This window comes from Phymastichus coffea, unplaced genomic scaffold (genome assembly GCF_024137745.1).
Source record: "Phymastichus coffea isolate CEN01 unplaced genomic scaffold, Cenicafe_Pcof_1.1 PCOF00003, whole genome shotgun sequence".
Classification (NCBI taxonomy): domain Eukaryota; kingdom Metazoa; phylum Arthropoda; class Insecta; order Hymenoptera; family Eulophidae; genus Phymastichus; species Phymastichus coffea.
This window is the reverse complement of record NW_026706814.1, coordinates 11,649,774-11,674,380: the sequence shown is the minus strand read 5'-3', so window position 1 is coordinate 11,674,380 and position 24,607 is coordinate 11,649,774. Positions and strand designations below refer to the sequence as shown.

At 31.4% G+C, this 24,607-nt stretch overlaps 4 protein-coding genes and 1 pseudogene across 8 annotated transcripts; 3 read left to right on the top strand and 2 right to left on the bottom strand.

The window, feature by feature from the left end:
• Window positions 1-1,153: 1,153 nt before the first annotated feature.
• LOC131665885 (heat shock protein 68-like) lies at window positions 1,154-2,394 on the bottom strand (annotated as a pseudogene).
• Window positions 2,395-8,832: 6,438 nt separating this feature from the next.
• LOC131663988 (RNA polymerase II subunit A C-terminal domain phosphatase SSU72) lies at window positions 8,833-10,777 on the top strand. Of its 4 annotated transcripts, XM_058934817.1 has the most exons (6): window positions 8,833-8,966; window positions 9,037-9,113; window positions 9,559-9,644; window positions 9,711-9,854; window positions 9,999-10,257; window positions 10,334-10,777. In XM_058934817.1, exons 3-6 carry the CDS (start codon window positions 9,562-9,564, stop codon window positions 10,433-10,435), a joined length of 588 nt encoding a protein of 195 aa, XP_058790800.1. In that variant the 5' UTR covers window positions 8,833-8,966; window positions 9,037-9,113; window positions 9,559-9,561; the 3' UTR covers window positions 10,436-10,777. The 4 variants fall into 4 exon arrangements, with proteins under 4 accessions (XP_058790800.1, XP_058790787.1, XP_058790809.1 ...); XM_058934804.1 differs by lacking the exon at window positions 9,037-9,113 and having other exon boundaries at window positions 10,334-10,776; XM_058934826.1 differs by lacking the exons at window positions 8,833-8,966; window positions 9,037-9,113 and adding an exon at window positions 9,157-9,211.
• Window positions 10,778-10,832: 55 nt separating this feature from the next.
• Window positions 10,833-14,428, bottom strand: LOC131663971 (large subunit GTPase 1 homolog). 2 transcript variants are annotated; one of them, XM_058934787.1, is made up of 5 exons: window positions 14,336-14,428; window positions 13,087-13,267; window positions 11,450-12,776; window positions 11,076-11,385; window positions 10,833-10,980 (listed from the first exon to the last, which is right to left on the bottom strand). In XM_058934787.1, exons 2-5 carry the CDS (start codon window positions 13,177-13,179, stop codon window positions 10,857-10,859), a joined length of 1,854 nt encoding a protein of 617 aa, XP_058790770.1. In that variant the 5' UTR covers window positions 13,180-13,267; window positions 14,336-14,428; the 3' UTR covers window positions 10,833-10,856. The 2 variants fall into 2 exon arrangements, with proteins under 2 accessions (XP_058790770.1, XP_058790776.1); XM_058934793.1 differs by lacking the exon at window positions 14,336-14,428 and adding an exon at window positions 14,105-14,159 and having other exon boundaries at window positions 13,087-13,170.
• A 181-nt stretch (window positions 14,429-14,609) lies between these two features.
• On the top strand, window positions 14,610-17,923 carry LOC131664596 (protein aurora borealis). Its single transcript, XM_058935829.1, has 7 exons — window positions 14,610-14,808; window positions 15,076-15,346; window positions 15,427-15,739; window positions 15,821-15,906; window positions 15,979-16,176; window positions 16,650-16,866; window positions 16,948-17,923. The coding sequence occupies exons 2-7, from the start codon at window positions 15,080-15,082 to the stop codon at window positions 17,436-17,438; spliced, it is 1,572 nt and encodes a 523-aa protein (XP_058791812.1). The 5' UTR covers window positions 14,610-14,808; window positions 15,076-15,079; the 3' UTR covers window positions 17,439-17,923.
• Window positions 17,924-19,157: 1,234 nt separating this feature from the next.
• Window positions 19,158-23,089, top strand: LOC131664189 (LMBR1 domain-containing protein 2 homolog). Its single transcript, XM_058935091.1, has 10 exons — window positions 19,158-19,471; window positions 19,549-19,919; window positions 20,059-20,269; window positions 20,345-20,521; window positions 20,603-20,780; window positions 20,876-21,057; window positions 21,124-21,363; window positions 21,444-21,645; window positions 21,728-21,847; window positions 22,468-23,089. The coding sequence occupies exons 1-10, from the start codon at window positions 19,298-19,300 to the stop codon at window positions 22,716-22,718; spliced, it is 2,106 nt and encodes a 701-aa protein (XP_058791074.1). The 5' UTR covers window positions 19,158-19,297; the 3' UTR covers window positions 22,719-23,089.
• The last annotated feature ends 1,518 nt before the right edge of the window (window positions 23,090-24,607 follow it).

Sequence of the window (24,607 nt, the reverse complement as noted above, 5' to 3'; positions counted from 1 at the left end):
TACTAAAGAAAATAAGTGAAGTTGAGGAAAGGAAAGGCAGAGGGAGCAGTAGGAAATGAGAAAAAGATGCCAAAGCCCTAATAAGGAGAAAGACAGATGAAATGATTAGCAAGAAAGAGAGCAAAAGCAAAGGAAAGGCAAAGGTGAAAAGTAACAAAGGAAGAAGTCGAAAAGAAAATAAGCAAGAAAGAGAAAAACAGAAGAGCGGAAAAGACAGATTTCGGAGAGAGAGAGAGGAAGAGAAGATTAATCAATAGAAAACATGGGAAGAAAAGCTGAAAGGACAGGCGCAGAAGACAGAGACGCAAGAGTTGCAGGCACACCTACATACACACACACACACACAACACATACATTATCAACTACACAAACTGAATACGAGACACAAATAGTAATGTAAGAAATGAAAACCAAATGTAACATATAAGTTGTAAATAAATAAACTAAACTAACTAAACTACTCTCAAATTTTTTGAAACAACTTTCGACTTTTTGAAAAATCCGGGATTAATTCGTTAAAGGTTTCAATCATTTTCTTGTCAAAAACAAAAGACTTTCGCGAAAAATTTCTAGGAACGAAAAAGTCTTAAAATCAGTCAAGGAACACTCAAATTTTTTCAGAATTTTTAGAGACATTTTTGGAAAATTGGATTTTCCGGATTTTTCAAAGTCGCAAATGACAAGATAGTTGTATTATATAAAAAATATAATAATTTATTTCTTTCCTAACGAATATCACTATGAAGAGTCAGTTTGACCATCTATCTATAAAATATTAAAAAAAATGTTATAGACAGCTGATAAAACTGATTAAAGGACTTTTTGATTCGAACCCTATAAACCCATTTGATAAGTTGGATCACAAACTCATTGCTGAACTTGCAAAACAGCCTTGAATACCAATTGAAGCCAAAGAAACCGAATCAAAAAGCCCCGAAATAAAATTGCTCTAAGTCTTATTTCTCTAATTCGTTTGGTATCGATGAAACAACTTAGCATACTAAAATCGTCGTCGACGGCTCGCGGATGGTAGGAGCCGGAAGAAGCTTGGTGGTATTTACGCAGCCCGATGGTATTGGGCTTCGTTGACTTCCTCAATAGTCGGTTCTGAGTAGGTGTTATTTGCAACCTATTGGAACTGTTGGCAGTAGTTTTACTGAGGTTCGGCCGTCGAGGCGTCTCCCAAGTGCAACTTGGTCATGATAGGCGAACATTGACACTGGATCTCCTCCAGATTATACTTGTACTCGTCTTTCTCTGCCAAGATGTTATTATTGAGCCAACAGATGGTGTCCTCACACAGGTTAAGCACCATGTTCTTGTCGGTGTCGCTAAGGCGGCTGCCGCTGTCCTGCACCGCCTGTTTGACCGAGAACACGTAGCTCTCGAATTGGTTGCGAGCGGATACCTTCTCGCGTTGCTCCTGATCTTGTTCACGGTACTTCTCCGCCTCGAAGAGCATGCGGTCAATCTCAGCCTGCGACAGGCATCCCTTGTTGTTGGTGATGCGAATGTTGTTGCTACGACCACTAGCCTCGTCCTTGGCGGTGATATATAGGATGCCATTGGCGTCCATGTCAAAGTGACCTCGATGTTGGAGATGCCGCGTGGAGCTGGCGCAATACCACTGAGCACGAAGCAACCGAGCAGGTTGTTGTCCTTTGTCATAGCGCGCTCGCCCTCGTATACATGGATGGTTCCGTAGGGTTAGTTATCGACGGGCGTGGTGAAGGTCTGCGTCTGCTTGCAAGGGATGCGAGCATTGCGCTCGATGATGTTGGTCATAACGCGCCGGCGGTCTTAATGCCGAGCGACAGGGGCACAACGTCGACGAGTAGCACGCCCTGACGAGTGATGCACTTGTCACCCTCACCACTGAGGATGGCGGCCTGAACTGCCGCACCGTAGACCACCGCCTCGTCGGGGTTGATGGATAGGTTCAACTGCTTGCCACAGAAGAAGTTCTGTAGCATATTCTGGATCTTCGGAATGCGTGTTGAACCGCCGACGAGCACGACGTCGTGGATAGATCTCTTGTCCAACTTGGCATCGGCAAGTGCCTTCTCGACCGGCTCCAGAGTGGCACGGAACAGGTTGCCGCACATCTTCTTAAAGCGCGCTCTCGAGACTTTGGTGTAGAAGTCGACACCCTCGTAGAGCGCGTCGATCTCGATGCTCGCTTCAGTGCTAGATGACAGAGTGCGTTTGGCCTTTTCTGCCGCGGTCCTCAGTCGTTGGAGTGCTCTCGCGTTCTTCTTCAAATCTTTCCTGTATTTACGTTTGAACTCCTTGCATAGGTGATCGACCAATCGGTTATCGAAATCTTCGCCGCCGGGATGTGGCTTTCACCTCGAACAGCGATCCCTCGTCGATGGTAAGGATTGTTGGATTCATCTATATGCTGAAAAATAAAATTCACACTATTATTAATAATTATTGGGAGGACAATTGGACAATCGCTTCGAGCATATTCACGTTGATATCATCGTAATGCCGCAAGTCAGGAACTTGCGGTACTGCCTGACCGTGCTCGACCGCTTCACGAGGTGGCCGGTCGCAGTACCCTTAGCAGACATCAAAATCTAATAAATATCCCTAAATTGTACAAAGCGCCCAAAGCTTTATTCCAAATCGTACAGGTTTATTTCTTATAAATTGTTTGAGTATGGTACGACCAAAAAATTTAACCATCATCTCATCGATCGAAAGGGCAGAACAAAAAAAATCAAATTGCTAAATATTTTTTCGAAAAATGTTTATTATTTTTCTGACTCTCCATACTCTATCTGCATCATTTCTATCTTCTTTTTTATTCATTTTAAATTTATTTTTTATATTTTCAAATTTATTACGCGACATGGTTTCAGAAACTGTATCGGAATGGTACAAAGAATCGTTAGACCAATAACCCCTATAACATTTACGACTGTTGATAATAGAGAACATAACTATCCCAATGAATTTATTCAAATCATCAGTATCAATATCTAAATCATTTTCAGCACTTGCTTCAATTATATAATCTTTTATTTCATCTGAAAAAAATAACTCAAACAACTCATCGCATGTTTTTTCACGCAAATTATTTTTTATCTCCGCATCCAAAAATATTTCTAATTTTAGTATCGAATCATAAAATTTTTCTCCATCTTTCCATATATACTCACGTGAAGGTTCTAGTTTTTTATTTGAAGAAATGAGGTATTCGTCAACTATTTGATACCCTTCTGGACAATTGCGTCCTTCAATAATCTGAACACTGTCAGCTGAATCGTTTTCATTGTTTGATTCATCTCCACTTCCAATATCATCAGGAATCACAGCAACGTTTCTAGTTAAACTTTCGGGTAAATTAGAAAACGTTTTATCTGTTCCGTCAACATGATCGGAATCTAAATCCATAAGCTCTGTAGTTTCAACAGTAATGCTACTGTCGGATTGCTTTGCGTTTTTCTTTGGCATACTTTACACCAGATGTTATTTTGTAAAGTTATTTCAAATTATAATATTATGAGGTTCAAAAATATTATAATAAATCAATCGCAGTAGTAGTCGAAGTTTTTATATAAATTATTATTATTGTAATACAATAGTAATATAAATTTCGTAGTTTTTTTTTTAAATATACAAATTTGCGGAAAATATCGGGTACCTATATGGATTTAGGATTGCAGATTTTACTGCAAGTACAAAAAAATGACTGTTCGCCACCTAGCGGCCGTTTTATAAGTGAAATATGATTTGAAATAATTTTATTGTAACTTTTATTATTTAGAAAATTAATGAATGCTAAACCTGTGGATTTTCGCTAGAAAAAATATATTTATAAAATAAATTAAGTTTATCAGCCATTTCGAATGCTCGATATTGATTTTCGATGCAAGAATTTTCAAAAATCAACACCAGATATCAAATTAGCACCCTCAAAAACACAAGAAATATATATTTTCTCTTTTTCCTTCATTTTTCAGAATTTTTCAATTTTTCGTCCGCTATTTTAAATTTTGGATTTTCAAAAATATCAATAATCGATAATAGAAGTCCTACAACCATACTGATAGTGAAATAAAATTGTTTAGTAGGTATACGTTACATACTTAACTCGAAAAAAAGGAAATTCAGTTAAAATAAAAAATGAAATTTTCACTAAGTTTGAGCAACCATATTGTTTTTGGATCGCAAAATTTTGAAAATCTGTTTGCAGATTCAGAAAGAGCAAGACTTTTTGCTTCGGAAATGGTATTTTGCATGTCGATTTCAAGCGATTCTACCCATTTAACGAGACGATAAACCACTCGGTAGTCTCATAGTCGATTGGGAAGAAATGGGTTAACTATGATTATATTGTAACTCGAAATAATCTGTACACCATATTGTAAATCATGTCATAATAATGTACTATAATTATATTGTAAACTTCCAAAAGAAGTACATATTGTATATTTTTGTCATTATATATAGTTTCATATGTAACATTTTTATATCTAATAACCAAACTGGTTGATGTGACCATCATAAGCAATAAAAAAAAAAACTTATTTGTTCAAATTTGATTTTCTAGGATCGATAACAGCCGGAGAAATTTATAAATTTTTTTTCTGATAAAAATACTGCATGGAATTGCACAGAACGGCTTTAGCATAAGTAACATATATGGGTTGGGTTGGGTTATTCTTGGTTCTTTCGATTAACTTATAACTATATGTTGTAGGTTACGGATTTTTTTTTACTTTGGCACAATTGTTGTACACATGAAAGTAAGATTTTTCCCTAATTTTGAAGACGATAAATTAATTATATCAAAAGTTATTAACAATTAAAGAAAAATGATAAAAAATTTTCAAACGGCTATATTTTAAAAACTAATAAAGATATCGAAGTCGGATTTTTGTCAAAATACTTATAATGCCTTAAAATTTCGAAATAATTACAACAATAAACAATACAAAATTTTTTTCGAAAGTTATTAACTTTTTGTTTAAATAATTGCTAATATCTCAAAAAGTATTTTTTTTTTGAAAAATTCTTGCTCCGGCGTGTTCCTGAGGATTTTTGCTATCGAAATCAATCATAAAATTCAAGGGCCCGACATATTGGAAAGCGTAGTCCTAATCAAAAGAAGATGCGTTAGCGTAAGACCACGAAGACGTCTCGCTGCCGCGCCGTTGCGACGTACACCGAGGCATCTTCTTTTGATTAGGGCTATGCTTTCCGATATGTCAGGCCCTTGAATTTTATGATTGATTTCGATAGCAAAAATCCTCAGGAACACGCCGGAGCAAGAATTTTTCAAAAAAAAATATACTTTTTGAGATATTAGCAATTATTTAAACAAAAAGTTAATAACTTTCGAAAAAAATTTTGTATTGTTTATTGTTGTAATTATTTCGAAATTTTAAGACATTATAAGTATTTCAAAAAAAACCCGACTTCGATATCTTTATTAGTTTTTAAAATATAGCCGTTTGAAAATTTTTTATCATTTTTCTTTAATTGTTAATAACTTTTCATATAATTAATTTATCGTCTTCAAAATTAGCGAAAAATCTTATTTTCATGTGTACAACAATTGTGCCAAAGTAAAAAAAAATCCGTAACCTACAACATATAGTTATAAGTTAATCGAAAGAACCAAGAATAACCCAACCCAACCCATATATGTTACTTATGCTAAAGCCGTTCTGTGCAATTCCATGCAGTATTTTTATCAGAAAATAATTTATAAATTTCTCCGGCTGTTATCGATCCTAGAAAATCAAATTTGAACAAATAAGTTTTTTTTTATTGCTTATGACGGTCACATCAACCAGTTTGGTTATTAGATATAAAAATGTTACATATGAAACTATATATAATGACAAAAATATACAATATGTACTTCTTTTGGAAATTTACAATATAATTATAGTACATTATTATGACATGATTTACAATATGGTGTACAGATTATTTCGAGTTACAATATAATCATAGTTAATACAGTAATGTAGTGTTTTTATACAGCAATTTTTCAAAGTTTTTTAATTTGGTGTAGTAGTTATTTTTAAAGTTAGTAGTTTCCTGTACACATATGACGTCTGGATTTTAATCTACTATGAGTTTTTGTAAAAATTTAAATTGGTGCTGTAATCCGTTTATATTCCATTGTATTATTTTTTTATCCATTTTTAATTATTATGAAGAATCTTCAGCAGACGATGCAGCTGTAGTTGAGCTTTTAATTTCTTGGTTTAATGCGTATTGTTTTAGTTTTTTTGTAATTCTAGTGAATCTACTTTTGAGATTTTTATGTTGTGCCAAGGGATATAGTTCATTCATTAGATCTATTAAACTATAAATATTTTCGGTGTAGTTTAGTGCAATTAAATGTGGAGTGGGAGAACCATGTATGTTATCTAAAACGCTTTTGAATTGTAATGGGTTTAGTAGTTTATCTGATTTATTTAATTTGCTTTCGAGGGGAGCTAACATTTCATCTAACGTGTGTACACTTACATCTGCTGTTTTCTTTTTTTTTTGTAGTCATTTTATTTGTTTCTTTAGGTTTCGTAAAACTTTGGTTTTCTTGGGAGGAAATTGTGTTTTCTGAGATTAGAGATCTTGTTCTTTTAAGAGGTAGTGTATTTTGGGTATGAGAAATATTTTTTATTTCTACATCTAGTGTTTGTTCTGGTATTTGGCTATTTACGGTATTTGCAACTATTAAGGGTGTTATTGAATTTTGTGTTAAGTCGGTTGAATTTATATCTTTTGTTTTGTTATTGATATAATTAATAGAGCTATCTTGAGAAATATTTGAAGAGTTTTGACTGTTTTTTGCGAGTTGTCCTTGTTGGTTACATAAAAAGCATTTGAGATCATCCGTATTAAGAAAAATCAAAAATTTAGTATTATCGTGTGTAATTTCTATCGAGGACGGCATGGTTTCAATATCTTCAGGATGTATATACATTTGGCGTCTAAGACTTCCTACATGGCTATAGCCATCATCTGGTACACCGGCTTTAAGGAACGATATACCCGAGCTTCTACATATTTTTAGATATTCGTCAATACATGAGTGTGGGATCGAGGGACACACATTTGATATTATGATATGTTTACGTCGAGATATTAGTAGGCGCATTTCAAGGTTTGTCTCTCTTGTAGTAATTGATTTGTGTTTACTTACAAATTCCTCAGCGAGTTGTTTACATGATATACAAATAAGTTCTTTGAACCTTAAAATGTTTTCATGAACTTTGAAATTTTCTTCTGATATAAAAATACTACATGGGGTCCCCAGAACTGCTTCATCGGTTGTAAGGTATCAATATATGTTTATATTGGTGATAATTTTTTCGATTCGCTACGTTGCTCTAGCGAAAAAAGGCCGCGCAAAAGATGGCTCCCATTGACTAGATGTGTACTTTGGTATGTTTTATATAATGATCAGGGCGGACCTTAAGAAAACTATGTTCAACTAATTTTTTCATTCGTATTACAGTTCTTCTCATAAAACAATGCAATGCAGTAGATCCCTCAGGAGATTGGGCAGCCTCTTGGAAAGGAATTTACAAGAAAAATATTGGTTATGCCATACAAGACGCGGGGAGAGATCGATCAGCATCAAAAAAGAAAAAGATTAGACAGAGAGAATGCCGAAGAAACTAGGCTGATATTTTTTTTTTATGAATTGTTTTTCGTTTTAAAGCACAATTTTTCTAATTCGTTTTAATACGCAATGTTTTAACTTGTTAATGTGTTCTCAAAATAAATATAATTCGAACTTTTCCTTTATTTATCCCTGAACTAAACAATTAAATTTTCAGTGAAAATCAAAGTCTTAAATTAAAAAGATCCATCGTCAAAAAAAAAAAAAAAAAAATATTGTGCAAGCTCTTGAAAATAAAGCTGAATCCCGTATGTACTTTTATACATGAAATAACACAGATTTCAACAGAAATTAGCGTAAAACCGACAGAGAAACTTGGAAAAATTTGTACAATAATTATCGTGAAAAACATTGATCAATACATTATTCCTGTATCGAACATGCTCAATTATTGAACTCTTAAAAGTTCGTTTAACTTATGTACAGATGTAAATATTGTAACTATAATATTGTTTATTTTGCTTTGTTTGATTATAACATAAATGCGCTTTGTTTTTTGTCAATGTTTAAATATAAGAAAATAATGTATTTGATTAATTTATGGTTGATTATTATTAAAATTAATTGAACTTGGTTTGAACCTACATTTAAATATATTCCCGTATGAGTTTATTTTTATTCTCAACGACAATCAGTCTCAAATTAAAAAAAAAATTAATTTTTTGAAATCCCATATGGGATACAACGTGAGAATTTAAAAGAGGTATACATTTTGTTGGAATCCCATATAGTATACTACATGGGAATTTTGATGAAATAACAAGATGAGATCCCATATAGAGGCTCCCATGTCATATTCAACATGGGATCCCATCAAGGTATTTCCGACCGGGAGTTGTTACACTTTTTAAAAATAGCTCTTTTCTTATAAAGCAACACATTCTTATTTGTCGAGTATTAGATAGTCGTCTTTTTAAATTATTTTAGTTTATCACATCAAGAAATCCATGCAGATCAATGCAGCTATAAAAATCAGTGTCAACCAGCATGAAACATACTGAACGCCGATTCACAATATATATATAATTATCCTAATATATGGAAATGGACGCCATATTATTCCGAAATTGGTTCGACCAATCAGCGCGAAAGACGTATTTGTCCGCATTTTTTCTAGATCCTCTTTAGATGTCAGATCCCACAGGGACAGGACTCAGTCAACTGAGTCAACTCATTGTCCGGTGTCGTCGGCGATTCACGCTATTCACAGAGTTGTCGGGTAGTGTTTTTGACTGGTCGCGGCGTGTACAGCGTTGCACCTTACACGGTTCTTTTATAGGTTATAGCTATAGGTTTTCTTGATATGCAGTGTGTATGTATACAAACCTACATTTAATATTTTTCTGTGTGTCGTGTTCATCTCTAATATAAATGTTTTATAGCATGTTATTTTACTATTTACAAGAAATTTTACTTAAAACATGCGTTGGAAAGAAGGGAGAAGTATGAACCGTAAAACGTAAACCATCATGAATGAAGCAGACGCCGGCTGACTGCTCACAGTTAGCTTGCTATTTTAGAGAAAACTTAAAGCATTAGCAAATCGCATACACACGTGTGTGTGTATATATATATATATATATAATTGATTTATACGTTATACGTTCTTACTATTGACGTATATGCGTCTAATTACTCCAATTGTGAATAAAACAACTTTATTAAAAATAAAGAAGTTCTGTTTTCCTCTAGAAAATATTAATCAGTAACCTAAACTAGTCATAAAAATAAGATTTTCTTAAGTTTAGGAAAAAGAGAAAGTTACAGGTTATACAAATATATAGAGTCTTAGAAAAAAAGGAAAAATAAATAATTTTAAGCCGCAAATAAAGAAAACCAATTGGAAATATTTCTATACTATTTGTCTTATAATACATTTATTATTTCCTTTTTTATTAATTCAGATAATGCCATCCTCAAACTCCCTTAGTATAGCTGTAATATGCTCAAGTAATATGAACCGAAGTATGGAGGCTCATGCTTTTCTTAGGTAATTTAAATCAATTGAAATATCAATTTGATAAATTTTATATGAAGCTAATTTTTTATTTTCTAGCAAAAAAGGTTTTAATGTAAAATCATTTGGAACAGGTGATAAAGTTAAATTACCTGGCAATGCTCCAGATCGTCCAAATGTATATGATTTTGATACAACATATGAAGAAATTTATAATGATTTATTATTGAAAGATAAACAATAGTATCCTTACAATGTTTGTAAAATTATAATAATTATATAAAATATTTATATAAAATATAATTATAATAATTATATAAAATATAATTATAATAATTATATAAAATATAATATCATGACATATTTTTCCTTAACATCATCTATTAGCTACACGCAAAATGGCCTATTAAACATGCTGGATCGTAATCGTAGAATTAAAGCTAAGCCAGAAAGGTTTCAGTTATCAAAAGATAAATTTGATATTCTGATAACTTGTGAAGAACGGGTATATGATCAAGTAATAGAATGTATGGAGTCACGGAAACAAGAAGATAATCAGCCTGCTCATTTAATAAATATTGATATTCAAGATAATCATGAAGAAGCAACTGTTGGATCTTTTCTAATATGGGAATTGGTTTCAGTGGTATGGTACTAAATTCTAACATAAAATTTTCTTTCATATTAACATTTTTAATAAAATAAAAATTTTGCTGTTACAGTTGGCAAATAGTGATGATCTTGATAATGACATTGACGAACTTTTGCATGAATTTGAATCGAAGTTTGATAAGACAATACTGCATACAGTGTTGTTTTATTGAAAAAATAGTTTTAAATGATCATACTGCTAAAAAGTGCAGAGATCACATTTTATGTCTAAACAATCATACTAAAGACTGTAAATCGATGAATTTTTGCTTCAACAATAGTTGAAAGGTCATAAATGAATGGAAACATTAATAATACATCGTTTTTAAGTGATAGCTTATTGATATTGTCAAGGAAATTAATTTAAATCCATGATAAATGAAGTTAAATAATTGTACAAAATGCTCTATTGTAATATACAAAATGAATTTTAATTTCATATGTATGTATATACATTATTTACAAATGTATTTACTTGCATATATGTTAAAAATGGTCTATAAACATGTGGATGAATTATTCCTATATTTTATTAATGTATACAGAATATAAACTATTAAATATAAAACAACAATATCACTTTTGAATTGATTTTCAATGCTGATCAAGATGAGCATATGTTCTTCGAGTTTTTTCTCGTTTTTTAGATTTTTTCATTTTCCAAGGTTTTTCTATGGTATTTACACTAGATAAAGATCCACTTGCTGTGTAAGAATCGCTAAAATAATTTTCAAATATTAATTTTAATTTTAATTTTATTACTAATTATTTTAAATAAAAATTTTTATTTTCCAAAAAAATATTAAAACTTACGTTTGAAGTTGTTTTTTAATATGAGTTTTTCCTTTCACATGTACAGTGCTTTTATTATTTTGAAAAAATGCGTTATCTACATCTTCACTACTGGGTTTTGTTATTCTTGCTGCTCTGATGGCTCTTGGTGGCAAGTCTCCAGTAGATCGAGTTTTTTTTGTAATTGATGGGAATAAATGAAATGTACTTTGATCAATGCCCGGTGGGGCTGCACAATACAGCAGCTTACCATTGACAAAATCTTTAAGTATATATCGAGCTGAACGAGCATTATCAGGTTGTCCATTTTGCGTCATAAATCCTCTATTAACTACAAAATTGAAAAATTTAGTGAAAAGGAAAAAATAATCAAGCATTGAAAGAAAAATTTATACAGCCGTGTGCATTGAGGATTTCTTCTGCAATGGGTGGTCTGTTTGGATCTTCTCCTTCTATAGGTCGTGGAATCATAATTCCATAAACATCTTCTATAATATGCCTTGGTATAAGTGTACCTAATAAACTCATAGGTGGCACATGGTCTTTCATTTGATTTATTGGTAAAATGCCATTTAATATCATTTCAGCTTTAGTACTAACAAAACTGGGCATGACAAGACCTGGACAATCACAGAGTAATAATTCTCTATCTAAGTATAGTGTTTGAAAATGTTTTGTTTTTCCTGGAGTTGCTGAAACAGATACTTTTTTATCTAACAATAAAGCATTTATTGTTGAACTTTTACCCACATTGGGATATCCAACTAGTCCTATTGTTATATTTTCTGTAACTGACTCGGATGAGTAGAACGACTTGAAGAATGCAATTAATTCTTCCCTTGTTAACAAACAAGAAGAATTAATTATTTCTTTGCTTTCTTTACATGTTTTATGTACTTTATCTTGAACATACATTTCATTTTTAGCTATAGTAAGATTTTTTATTTTTTCTGACTCATCACAAAAGATAGAGCTTGATGAATCTTTTAAATCAGTCTCTTCTGAAGAATCAACTGTTTTGCCAGAGTCATTTACTTTAGTCAAAGTTTCTTCTTCAGATTCGTCATTTTTGCCATCACATTTTTGAGTAGCTTGAGTAGCTGAAAAAAAAGCTACTCTTACTGTTTTTTTTGAAAAATAATCAGCCCATATTTGTCTCTGATATTCTGTCAAAAAGTCAGCTTTATTAATTAAAACTACATTTTGCTTATTAGAATTCACTTCTTTTACATATTGTTCCAAATCTTCACAGCGAAAAAGTAAAGGATTGCGTGCATCAACAATCTGAACAATAACATCACTCCGCTCAATCACTCTCCATAATTGCCTCCAGAATTCTAAATTTTTTTCATACGGGGTTATTATTAACTCCTTACTTTCTTGCAACAATGCTAATTTTCTTCTCCACTCCAAAAATTCTTCTATTTCTTTAGTTTTTAATTCAATAGCTGACATTGATTTATTCCATTGTGGTCTTCTTGGAATTTTCAGAAACTCTTTATTTTTTTCATGTGATTTTTCAATGTCTTTCTTTTTGTCTTTAGATAGTATGCCAATTTCACTTTTAGGATTAACAAATTTAATATTTAATTTTTCTGCTTGAAATTCTGTTCCTGCCAATTCTGCTGTAGATAAGAATTCTTGAAAGGAACTTTCTTCTGTAACTGAATTAAGATTTAACTGACCCCAATCATATCCATCCTGCATATCAATAGTATGAAGCTAAAAACAAATCAGTTTATAATAAGGCATAATTCAAATAAATACTAGAATTTTTGTTCTATAAACTAAACTAAAATGATGTATAGTTTAAAATGGATAAAATTCTTCATCACATTGTAAAAGTATTGTTATTATTTATTATTACTATTGTAGTCAAATTAATTTTTAGGCATATATTTTTTGACATTTATTTTGTAACTATTCTTACAAACAAATGCCTACTAAAAATGCAGTAATTCAATTTTTTATAACAATCAAAAAATAAAAGCGACGCTAATCAATAACGTAAACAGTGAAAAAAAATACTCACATAAGAATCAGACACTTGGCTACGTTTATTAGATCCAAAACGATCTTTTATTAATGCTCGGCCTAAATTCTTTTCTCTGTTTTTCTTTCCCATTTTAAAGAAATAAACACTTTGATTATCACTGGTTTTTAAGTTTAATAAAATGTCGGTTAGAATATTGGTTATAAAGACGCTAGAAGTGCTGTAAATTGTGTTATGCTTATAGTAACTATAATTTCTTCTATTTATTAAAATGTTTTTATGATATTATAAACATGATTTAGTGCACAAAAGAAAATGTACAATGATTTACAATTAATTTATATGTAAATACACCAAATACGATTCATGATGGTAATATGTAATAGAAAGAATATACAATAAATATCCAACTTTAGTTTCTAAAATGCTAACTCGTTTAATCTAAGTATATGATTCAACTATTCCACCACTTTTCAACTATATTAACTATACACGTTACATATAGCCACTAGAAAACTGCACGTGGTCTTAAACTCTCAACACTTAACCGTGGAGATTGTATACAGGACCACAGGAGGCAGCTCTACAACTATCCCCTATCTACTACAGCCCTATCCCCTCGGTACAAAATTTTCCCTGCTCGTGCTCGGCTTGTAATTCGGCAACATGACATGTATGTATGTAACATCTACTGTAATCTAGGAGAGGCAGCGCCTCTAGCGGAGCACATTGGCGTAATTGGCGTTTTCGAGCTAATCGAGGCTGCATTATTTGATGAATGTTCCATTATTTAATGAATTATCTGATTGATATTATTTGAAAAAAAAAATTTAATATTGGAATGAAACTTCAGTGCAAAAAATAATCCATCTACGTCTTTAGAAAGAAGGTTGTCTTTATTAAAGCATTTGTATAAACGTTGGTGTAAATATCGTCTTGAACACAAAAGTCATTTATAAAAAAATGAATCATTTGTTAAATATGCTTACTATAAATATAGCAGTTGATTCACGACAATCTAACTAGAAAAAATCAAGGGAATTTTACAAATATTTACATCGAAACTGAATTTCTGACTATTTTTTGCATCCAATACTCATGTTCACAGATGTTTTGATGACAGTTGCTGCACTTTTTAAAAATAGCTCTTTTCTTATAAAGTAACACATTCTTATTCGTCGATTATTAGATAGTCGCTTTTTTGAATTATTTTATTTTATCATGTTATGAAATCCATGCAGATCAATGCAGATATAGAAAATTAATGTCAAAAAGCACGTAAACGTACTGAATGCCGATCCGTCGGAGCAGGTCGGAGCCACACTGAGGGAATATTTATCTCTCGAAACATTCGTATGATTTTGTACACACTATTCAATCTATATTTATTGACATACATACAACATGGTTTAAAAAGTTAAAAAGGCAGCGACATTAGTTTTTATTTGGAGAATGGATTTGAAGTTGGTTGTTCGCACGAATACTTCGAGATTTTTGCTATTCGATATATTCGTTAGAGCACGAAGGAAATTTAAATCCACTTCCGTTTAGTTTAGATTTTTATGGATGCATCATATCATCCTGGCGGCTTTGAGATTGGGTGCGATGGGATTTGAGCTGTGCCTGTGCGGGCAGATAGTTTACACATGTACTTAGTTTGTGTATGGGGTTGACGCTTAACTATCAGGCAGTACGAACTGACTGGTTATAATTGCTACGAGGGAACAAAGAATAAGATATATATTCTGTATCGTTCGCGAGGTAAATATTCTACTTTATATGACAGATGTAATTAATCTTATTTTTTTATTGTTTAGGCTACAAACAAATGCTAACGCGATTACTTCTTTTGGTCAAAATTCTTGTATTTACTTTTGTTTGTTAGGTTATCACATCAAACAACAATTGCGTGACGTCCAATTATACATTGATTTATTCGTTTAAATTTTTATATTTTACTTGAATCAGAAGAAACAATTGTTTTTCAATTAAACAAAATTTTTTAATAATGGTTTTTATTATTTTTAGAAATATGGCCCAATTTCAGTGGACTCCTAACAAAAATAATATGAATTGTGAAAGCATAGTAATGCTAAGCCCTATTACAAAGACCCCAATTCAGCAAAGTAATATTCAATTGAAAAAGAGTTTTCAACATGGTACAAGTGGTTTATCTCTCTTACCAAGTCATATAACACCTCCCTCTGGCTTAACAAAGTTTATAGCTAGAAATCCATTTGAAGCAGACCTAACTAGTAAACTACACGTTTCAGTTATAAGTCCAACAGTATTTACAAAGGTATTTAAAAATTATATTGTTTTCTCGTCGTTTCAATGTTAAATTAATTTTTCTGAACAATTTCATCAAATGATGTTCAGGTTGTTAGCCCAGCTCAAAAAGGGTCTCCGCAATTTAGTTGGAGTATAGATGAACTAGCAGTTATGCAACCAGCTAAAATAGATGAATTCCCAATACAACAAATGCACTGTTCAGATCCTGAAATAGAAAAAAATGCCCAAGAAGCAATTAGTAGGTTTTTTAATGAAAATCAAATTATTCCCAGTCCTTTGGAAATTAAAACAAATGAAAGTAATTTAAGAGTGAATAGGGATTTGAAAACACCTATAAGAGCTGGAGAAAGTATTTATGAGTCAAAGGAAAATGACAATTTGAATAAAGATACAAAAGAAAGTAAGAAATTGTATAAATTAAGTTTTAGATTTTAGAATATACAATAGAAAATATTTTTTCAATTTATGAATTTATATACAGGTTGGACTCAAACTGTATTGTCCTTACCACCAGTATTACCTCCAAGTGTTGAGGAAATTCTGAAACCTTACTTTAATTTTATTCAAGTACGTATTCATTCGATTTCTTTATATAAGTGCAAAAGATTAATATAACAAACAATAAAACATTCAATTTAGGATCAAAATTTAGATAATGAGGAGATTAACACAAGCAATACTTCATTGAGAAGAAAATTATTTTTTGAAAACCACAATGATTCTCATAATGAGTCAAGTGATTCAGAAGTGATATCTCCTATCAAATCAAAGAGTCCCTTTGGTCATTGCTTAAGCCCGCCACATAGTGGAATGTTTTTTCATGGTACCCCATTAAGAGTAGGTACACATGTTGTACTATAAATGTATAGAGGCAAAAATTAACCCTTTGACTGCGATGCGCTCTCGGACGAATCCATATATATAGGCGGCACATTTTTCGCTTGTCAGTTAATCGTCAGTCGCTGCAAATAATGGACACTGAAAGTGATCAAAACAGTACCCGGAAATTTGATGCCATTCTTAGATTTTTTAAAAATAATAGCAAAAAAATTAAAAATAGAGAGCGTATATATACGCTTTTCGTATAAATTGACGGATTTGTGAAGGCGTATTAACGCCTTTAGCAGTTAAAGGATTAAAGTAGTATATAAAGTAGTATATTTGTACAAAGGGTTTGTGCAAATATTAAACTATTATTTATTTTAAAGTAAAGATAATGCTCGTACAAATGCTGTTTAGTAAACTTTAAAATAACAATAAAAAATTATTGTACTTTTGTACGTATGTTTGTAATATTTTTTATTGTTTAGGCTCGTACCACAATATCTCAAAGAAATTATGGGACTCCTTTGGCATATAATGAAAATTCTTCTCCATGTAATGTTTCTCCAATTAATAATCCTACACTAAACATGTCTTGTCAGAGTACTGAATCTCAAAGCAAAGCTAGACTTGATTTTACAAAAGATATGAGTATAGAGCTTTCTTGTTCTGAAGACAATCGTGACGATTCTGTAAAGGAAGACTGTAAGTTCAGAAAAACAATTTCTATATATTGATGTAATAAACTTGTGATTAACATGTTATGTTATTAAAATTTGTTAACAGGTAAAACCTTGTTTTCTGAGGAAATTAAAATGATTGTGAGAAAAAATGCAAATGTAAATGAAGTTAATGAAGGAAATCATGATATCACACAATTGATGGTTTCTAATGATAATTTTGTCAAAATTAAATATGAAGATAAAGAGAATTTTGTTTCAACTAGTTTCAGCAACAATGAAAAATCTAAACTAACTGAAATTCATAAAACAAATTTTAGTGAGATTTATGCAATGCAACAAAGCAACATGCTTTCTGGTAATTGCGTTCAGCCAATGGCATTTAGTTCTACTCATGATACTGGATATCAAACTTATAGTAGCAGTAATATTACCAGTAATTTTGACAGTTATAGTAATTCAATGAAGCAAAAATTATGTTGGGATGAACGAACTACACAAGCAGATGATGAAGTTCAATTAACAGACTGGAAAGAAAATATGAAAAATGTAATAAGTTCTACACCATCTAAATTTAGATGCATGAACGGTTTTTAAGCTTGTTCAGTTATTGTAGGATAGATTATTTATGTAATTTTACCTTACCGTGTAAAATGTTGAACAAATTTAAGATTTCTTAGATGTTAAACATATATGTGGAATAAGGCACGTCAAATAATTGTAAAATGAAAAAAATATTTCAGCTGATTTAAAAGAAACTTAAAACGTTAAAAAAACTTATTTTTTAGCTGAATTTAGTAAATTTTACAAACCATAAACTTATAAAATTTCATATATTTTGTGATATGCTCAAAGTCTTAGAACTTAACTTCGTTTTTAATCATTTAAAATTTTTCTAAAACATTGTAAATGCATTTTTCTTATGATAATAATAAATGCTGACTGAACTAACTATAATCGGGGTAGTTGAAGATTTAGGTAATTATGATTCACAATTGTTTTGAAAATTTATGTAACTTTTGCATTGAATCAATCGATATTCCTTTGTGCAATTTTTAGTAATAAAATACTTTTGATAAAAATTATCTTCTACATAAGTTTAGATGGAATACCAATGATAAGATTATTGGAAATTATGTATTTACAGATATACTATATCAGTAAAATTGTAGTTTTTCGAACTTTTTATATAAATTTACATATTTTAATTTTTTAATAGCTCATTCTCTTTATGCAATTTGCAAGAAATAAGGCTAATAAGTCATACAAAAGATTTTTTCAGTGATTAATTGTAGTCGATTTTCATTCATTAAATTGCGATTTTATACAGTATAAATGAAAAACATCTTGAGAGTTCATTAATATTTTAGTTTCGTATCATTGTACATATGTGTATATAAGACATACACATCGGAATTGGGAATCTGACCGTGGTGGGAATCTGCCACTTAGACTATTTGTAGTTATGGCCAGTGACCAACTACTGACCAAGTGAACATTGACCACCTGTTCTGTATTGTTCGTATACATACGTGATTACGTATATGTGCATACTATATGTATGTATGTATATGGTAAAGTATAGTTGAATTTGCATCCGATTGCGATATTTCGATTTGTCCGTAGCAGTTACTCCACTGCAAGGCACATGCTGTCATATTACTTAATTCAGTCTACTTCTGTCTGATCTGATAGAATACTTAATAATCTAAAGTCGACAATTATTTTGCTGGCAATTTTTAATATTAGCTTAATAGTTTCTGTTTTGGTTCGTTGATCGCAAAAATTAACACTAAGATGAATCACTTGCAGGTTTTTTATCAAAAGGAATCAAAGTACTGGAATATATAGGTAACTACTACTTATAAAAAAATAAGTTTTTATGTGAATGATAATTCGTGTCTAGCTTGGGAAAAAGCATTTTTCGGCTACAAAGCTTATTAGTCAAAAGTCATTTCTTAAAAAATCAATTTTTAATTTTGTATCCGTAACAATGACAACACACCTATAGGCAAACATATTGTTCGCGCATAACCTGCTCGAATTTTATTCACGTCTGTTTTTATTAATTGACTTGATATAACAAATATAAATATAGTACAAGAAAGAAAGTGCTGAGTGCAAAGACATAACAGATTGTATGATTAATTACAGGTTATTTCGCATTTAATCATCATGTCTGAAGCAAAAGAAAAGACACATTATAATATTGATGTTGTGTTACCCCAGCAAGGATTACTTTACAGTGAAGACACACCAGATTACATACTTTGTAAACCCAAATTAATGCCTCTAAAGTCAGTGACTCTAGAAAAACTTGAAAAAATGCAAGCAGATGCTGAACTCAAAATGAAAGATATGCAAAACACAGAAAACACGTCTACTGAGCATTGACGTAATTAAAGATCGGTGTAGATCAATTTGTACAAATAAATGACATAGAATCAATATTCAAAATGTCATTTGCACCACTCGTGACTGAGATTATTTTAGCTTTTTGTCTTGCTGCAACATTGTTATACAAATATGGAAATGTCTTTCGCCAGCATCCAATCGTAACACTTTCAGTTTTAATCGCTTGGTATTTTTCATTACTTATTATATTTGTTTTACCATTGGATGTATCTTCAGTAAGTACAACTTTTATTAAAAACTAATTTCAGTGAAACTATTTCAGGATAATTAAAATCTATTTTTATTATTTTAGACTGTATTTCGACAATGTGTGGAAAAAAGTATTGGAAATTTAACTGCAACAACAATAAGTTCTTCGGAAAATACCAATAACCTAACGCCCACATCAAAACCCACTCATGAATGTAGAGAACCATGGTCAATGGTACCTTCTCCAGAAACTGTGTACCAAGATCTTTGGAGGATTGTATATTGGACATCTCAATTTCTAACATGGTTAATTCTACCACTAATGCAATCTTACATAAAAGCTGGAGATTTCACAGTGCAAGGAAAATTGAAATCAGCTCTAATAGATAATGCAATTTATTATGGAAGCTATTTATTCATATGTGGTGTGCTTTTGATTTATATAGCACTGAAACCAGGTGTAGATTTAGATGGGTAAGTGACTTTTAAGTTGTAATAATGTTTCAAATTACTATCTTGTCATGAATCCAATATGGGCTAAATAGTTTTAGCAAAATTTATTTATTATAAGTAAACACTACAAATCATTTACTCATCAACTTCTTGTATTTAGGCCAAAAATAAAAGCTATAGCTTCTTCAGCCTCAAATACTTGGGGTTTGTTTCTACTCGTGTTATTGCTTGGTTACGCTTTAGTTGAAGTTCCTCGAGGATTATGGAATGCTAGTAAGCCAGGATACACTTTGAATTATAGCTATTTCAAAGCAGCAAAATTGAGTATAGAGAAATATGAAGCTGAAGAAAATGTTGATGATGTATTGGAGGTTTGTATAAATTAATATTTGTTTTTCATTATTATAGTTTATTCACTAGTAACAATACTTTTTAATTGGTTATAGTCATTACAAGCAGCCAATTTGTCAATTAATTCAGGACATCCATTTAATCGTTACCTAGAAACAATTTTTCAAAAAGTACCTGCAGAATTGAAAGATAAAATGAATCGACGACAGTTGCCTGATGATACTCCCCTTGATGTACCATCAGAGAAAGCTCTAATTAGGTTGCATAGAAACGTAATGACATTCGTTTGATTAACAAGGTATTGAGAAACACACTCAGAATTGAAAATCGTTAATGTTTAATGTATATTTCAGACTATCAAATGTCTTCAAACGTTACAAAGAACAGAAACGCAGTGGGGTATATTAGTAGATTATATTTTTGATTTGGAAGACATTTCAAGAAATCAAACTAGTCATGATAAAAGATTTAAACCTACTTTTCCAATACAACGATCTTTGGTGTCGCGACTATTATACAGTCCAACAATAGGTAATAAATAACAAATTTAAATAAACATAATTTAACATTATTTTATAGTAGATCAGCATAATTTACTTCTTAATTTTATTTATTTATATTTGCAGAATGGTATTGGAAATGTTTAATAAAAAATTATGTATTGAGAGCTGCTGCAGTTTGTGCTGCAACATTGTCAATAGTTGTTGTCTGGTCTGAAGTAATGTTTTTTAACAAATCACCAGTTTTATCGCTATTTGCTCGATTTGTTAACATAGCTAAAATGAAATATGATTATTTTACAATTGAGGTAATTATTATTTATTTTTGAATGAACAAACAACATATTCAATTAATTTTATAAAATTTATGTTAGGTACTTTCAACGATAGTGATAGCTTATTTATGTTACTGTGCATATTCAACGGTACTAAAAATACGAGTATTAAATTTGTATTATTTGGCTCCTCATCATCAGACAAATGAATATAGTTTAATATTTAGTGGCATGATGCTATGTCGACTCACACCACCAATGTGCTTAAATTTCTTAAGTTTAATACATATGGATTCCCATATTATAAAAACTCAAATGATGGAAACGCAATACACTCAAGTATTTTTTTAAATATGTTTTAAGTGAATTTATCTATTCATGTCAATTTATCAACATATATTTGGAATCAATTTTTGTAGATTATGGGTCACATGGACGTTATAAAAATTATATCTGATGGATTTAACATATACTTTCCTATGGCTATTCTTGCATTCTGTTTAGCAACGTATTTTAGTCTTGGAAGTCGATTATTATCTATGTTGGGTTTTCAACAGTTCTTAGGAGACGATGAGCTTACAACAGATCTTGTTGAGGAAGGCCGGGAATTAATCAAAAGAGGTTGTTAAAAGTTGCCATTAACGATCAATTCATATGAAATCATTATATAAACACAGTATAAATCGATGTTAAATCTTTCCAGAAAGGCGAAAGCGTCAACGATTAGAAGATTCTATTAGTAGACGTAGAGAATTTCAAGAAAGATTTCCAGGTATGGAAAATGCATCTGGTTTTCGATCGACAAGACAAAGTGCAGACACTGGTGTGTACACTATTGATGAGTAAATCCGTAAATTATTCCATTTTTATTAGTAAATAAAAAAATTCTTGTCGGAATAGCTGCACATTGCACGTCATCTGATAAATTATAATTTTATTAATTTATCCATATAACGAGATAAATGCCGATTTTCTAAGTAATGCATGCGGTATAAAGTGATTATTGTTTTCTTATAAACAAATTTTTTGTCTATTCAAAAAGTTCAAAATTTTAACTGAATAATTTTTTGTGAAATATTTATTGACAATCATGCTATTTGCTATAATTTGATACTAATATATATATATATATATACATACATACATACATATATACATTTAGTCTTGTGAGTATTATACTATAATGGTGATGGAATATTTAACGTATTATATAAATGTGATAATACAATGTATGTAAATTGTCGTTCCTAGAAATAAGAATAATCATGAAATTATTGTTTTAGAATTATATAATTTAGAATTATATAATATACGTGAACTTTTTGAAATTATAAAAGAAATCCTAGAGTTACCACGGTTATTTTGTTGAATTTTATGACTTGTCGAAAAAGAAAAAAAAGATTTAATAAAGAAATGTCGATATTACTAATAAAATATTTGTAGTACGGTCAATGAAAAGGGACGAGTCAATAGAGTCAGCACGCGCTGGCTTGTTACGAGATTTCGAGCCAATGTCGGAGTACAACGTTGGTCCACAGTCGTTTAGAAATGAAAATTATGGTGCCAACGATCGCTTCGATCGTGAATTGCAGACAGAAGACTTCTCAGATATTCCTGCAGATAGTTTCAGAACTTTTTCAACAAGTGGTAATCGCGTAGGCCTTCCTCCGAGAGGCTTATTTGATGACATTTAATTCAAATAGCTTACGTACGATTGAAAAATATAATTATTTCGACACCGTGCGCAAAGTTCGTCTTTACCTGCACGCTTAGCGAAAAACGAGCGTTGAAAATCGTACTTTCCACACGTCGTATCGAAAAATACAGCACGACACCTGTTCGGGAAAATTTCTCGTCTCGTGGGGCGTTTACGCTCAAGCGAAGCGAAAATCTACTTTCCCGTACTTGTATTGTAATGTACAAGATTGTTTTAAATAGTCCATAGTAGCGCCATCAAGTTGCTTTTGATTATAGAAATTAATGTTATACCGAATAACAGACCTTGCATCTGTAATTAATTATTTATTATATTATGTTCATAATAAATTTTTACATCAATTAATATTTGCAGATCTTTCATTGTATGTATTACCATGTTACAGTTGCGATACGTTGGCGTATTGATTTTAGCTTAAATTACTTTAATCTTACCGATGTGCACCATATCAACTCATTAAATAAATTATATTATTAATCATATACAACCAATTGAATGTCACAGAAATAACAATTTATTTTTTGGCTTACGTGTACTAGTACAAGTGTTAGGAATAACATCCAGTTTATTTTAATATACTATGAAGAATATCTTATATGTATATAATATGTGTGCGCACGCACGCGTTTGTATAAACATACACGCATCATTTTTTTATAAGTTGTGTCAAATGAATTTAGTTTATTATTTGCAAATTATAATTCTTAAGAGTAATGAGTAACAAGGGAATCAGGTGTGTGTAATGTAATAAGTAAGGTGAGATTCGATCAAATAAAAATCCGTTTCCTTATTAAACTCAAATTACGAGTATTTCCGGCATAGAAACCCTAGTAGTAAGTAGGAAAAAGTTATCCAAATATAATGGTTACAAAATTCAAATACAAATATAGATTAGGCGCTGCCGACGTGACAATTGAAGCCACTCAATGACGATGCTCGCTTACTAGCACGACGCGCAAGTGTTGAGGAGGAAAGTTTCATGATAATAAAGCGTAACGTAGTTCCGACGTCTCAGGAACGGGGACAGTCCTCATTGCATTTTTTGCCTATGCCGTTTCGGTGGCACCTCAGAAAACGTAGTGCGTCCTCTGCTAAGGTAGCAATGTACTCGTCCTTAGCTTTTGATAAGCGTCGCTGATTTTACGGAAACATAGTACGCGGGCGCAATTAATGATGTGCGCAGCAATTTATCGCAATGGTGATATAGATTTATCAGACTTCTAAGCGATACAGGTCGAGAGGTTTTCAGTAGAGACTTATTTCGGCGAATTTTTTAGAACATGGAAATCTGCACCTTCTCCGCGGACCCTTAGCAGCAGCTAATCAGGGAAGGATGAAGGAGATACCTCTAAGATTCACAAGACGTCTCTCTAGTACCTGAGAGCGAACGGACGTCTATACCTTTTTTATGACACGCCAAATCCTCTATTGGGCATCAGTTCGAGAAATTCCAAATTGTCGACCATCACGAAAATATGCGAAGAGCACGTTTTGAGTTTTGCTAGCAATCTGATCAATAGTCCGAGCAGCCGTGGGGAACTCGAGACTGTGGCAGTAAATCAAGCGTCTTGACGGCACGCTCACATGTTTTTTGACAAATTACTAAGAAAAGATAATGAATTATTTGATCAATAAGATATAAATAGACGAAAAATTTTGCTATTTTCTTAATTTTTTTAATAGCTAAAAGTATGTGAAAAACTAACGAAAAAAGGACGTGTTATTTATATTATTTCATTAGAATTGTCCTGTGTTACATTTATATGATTATATTCTAAAAATGAAACTAAAACAAAGCTTTCAAAAAATATATTGTTTTGTTTTATTTCTTTTACTTTTTCTTTCGACAAATTATTTACATGTTAG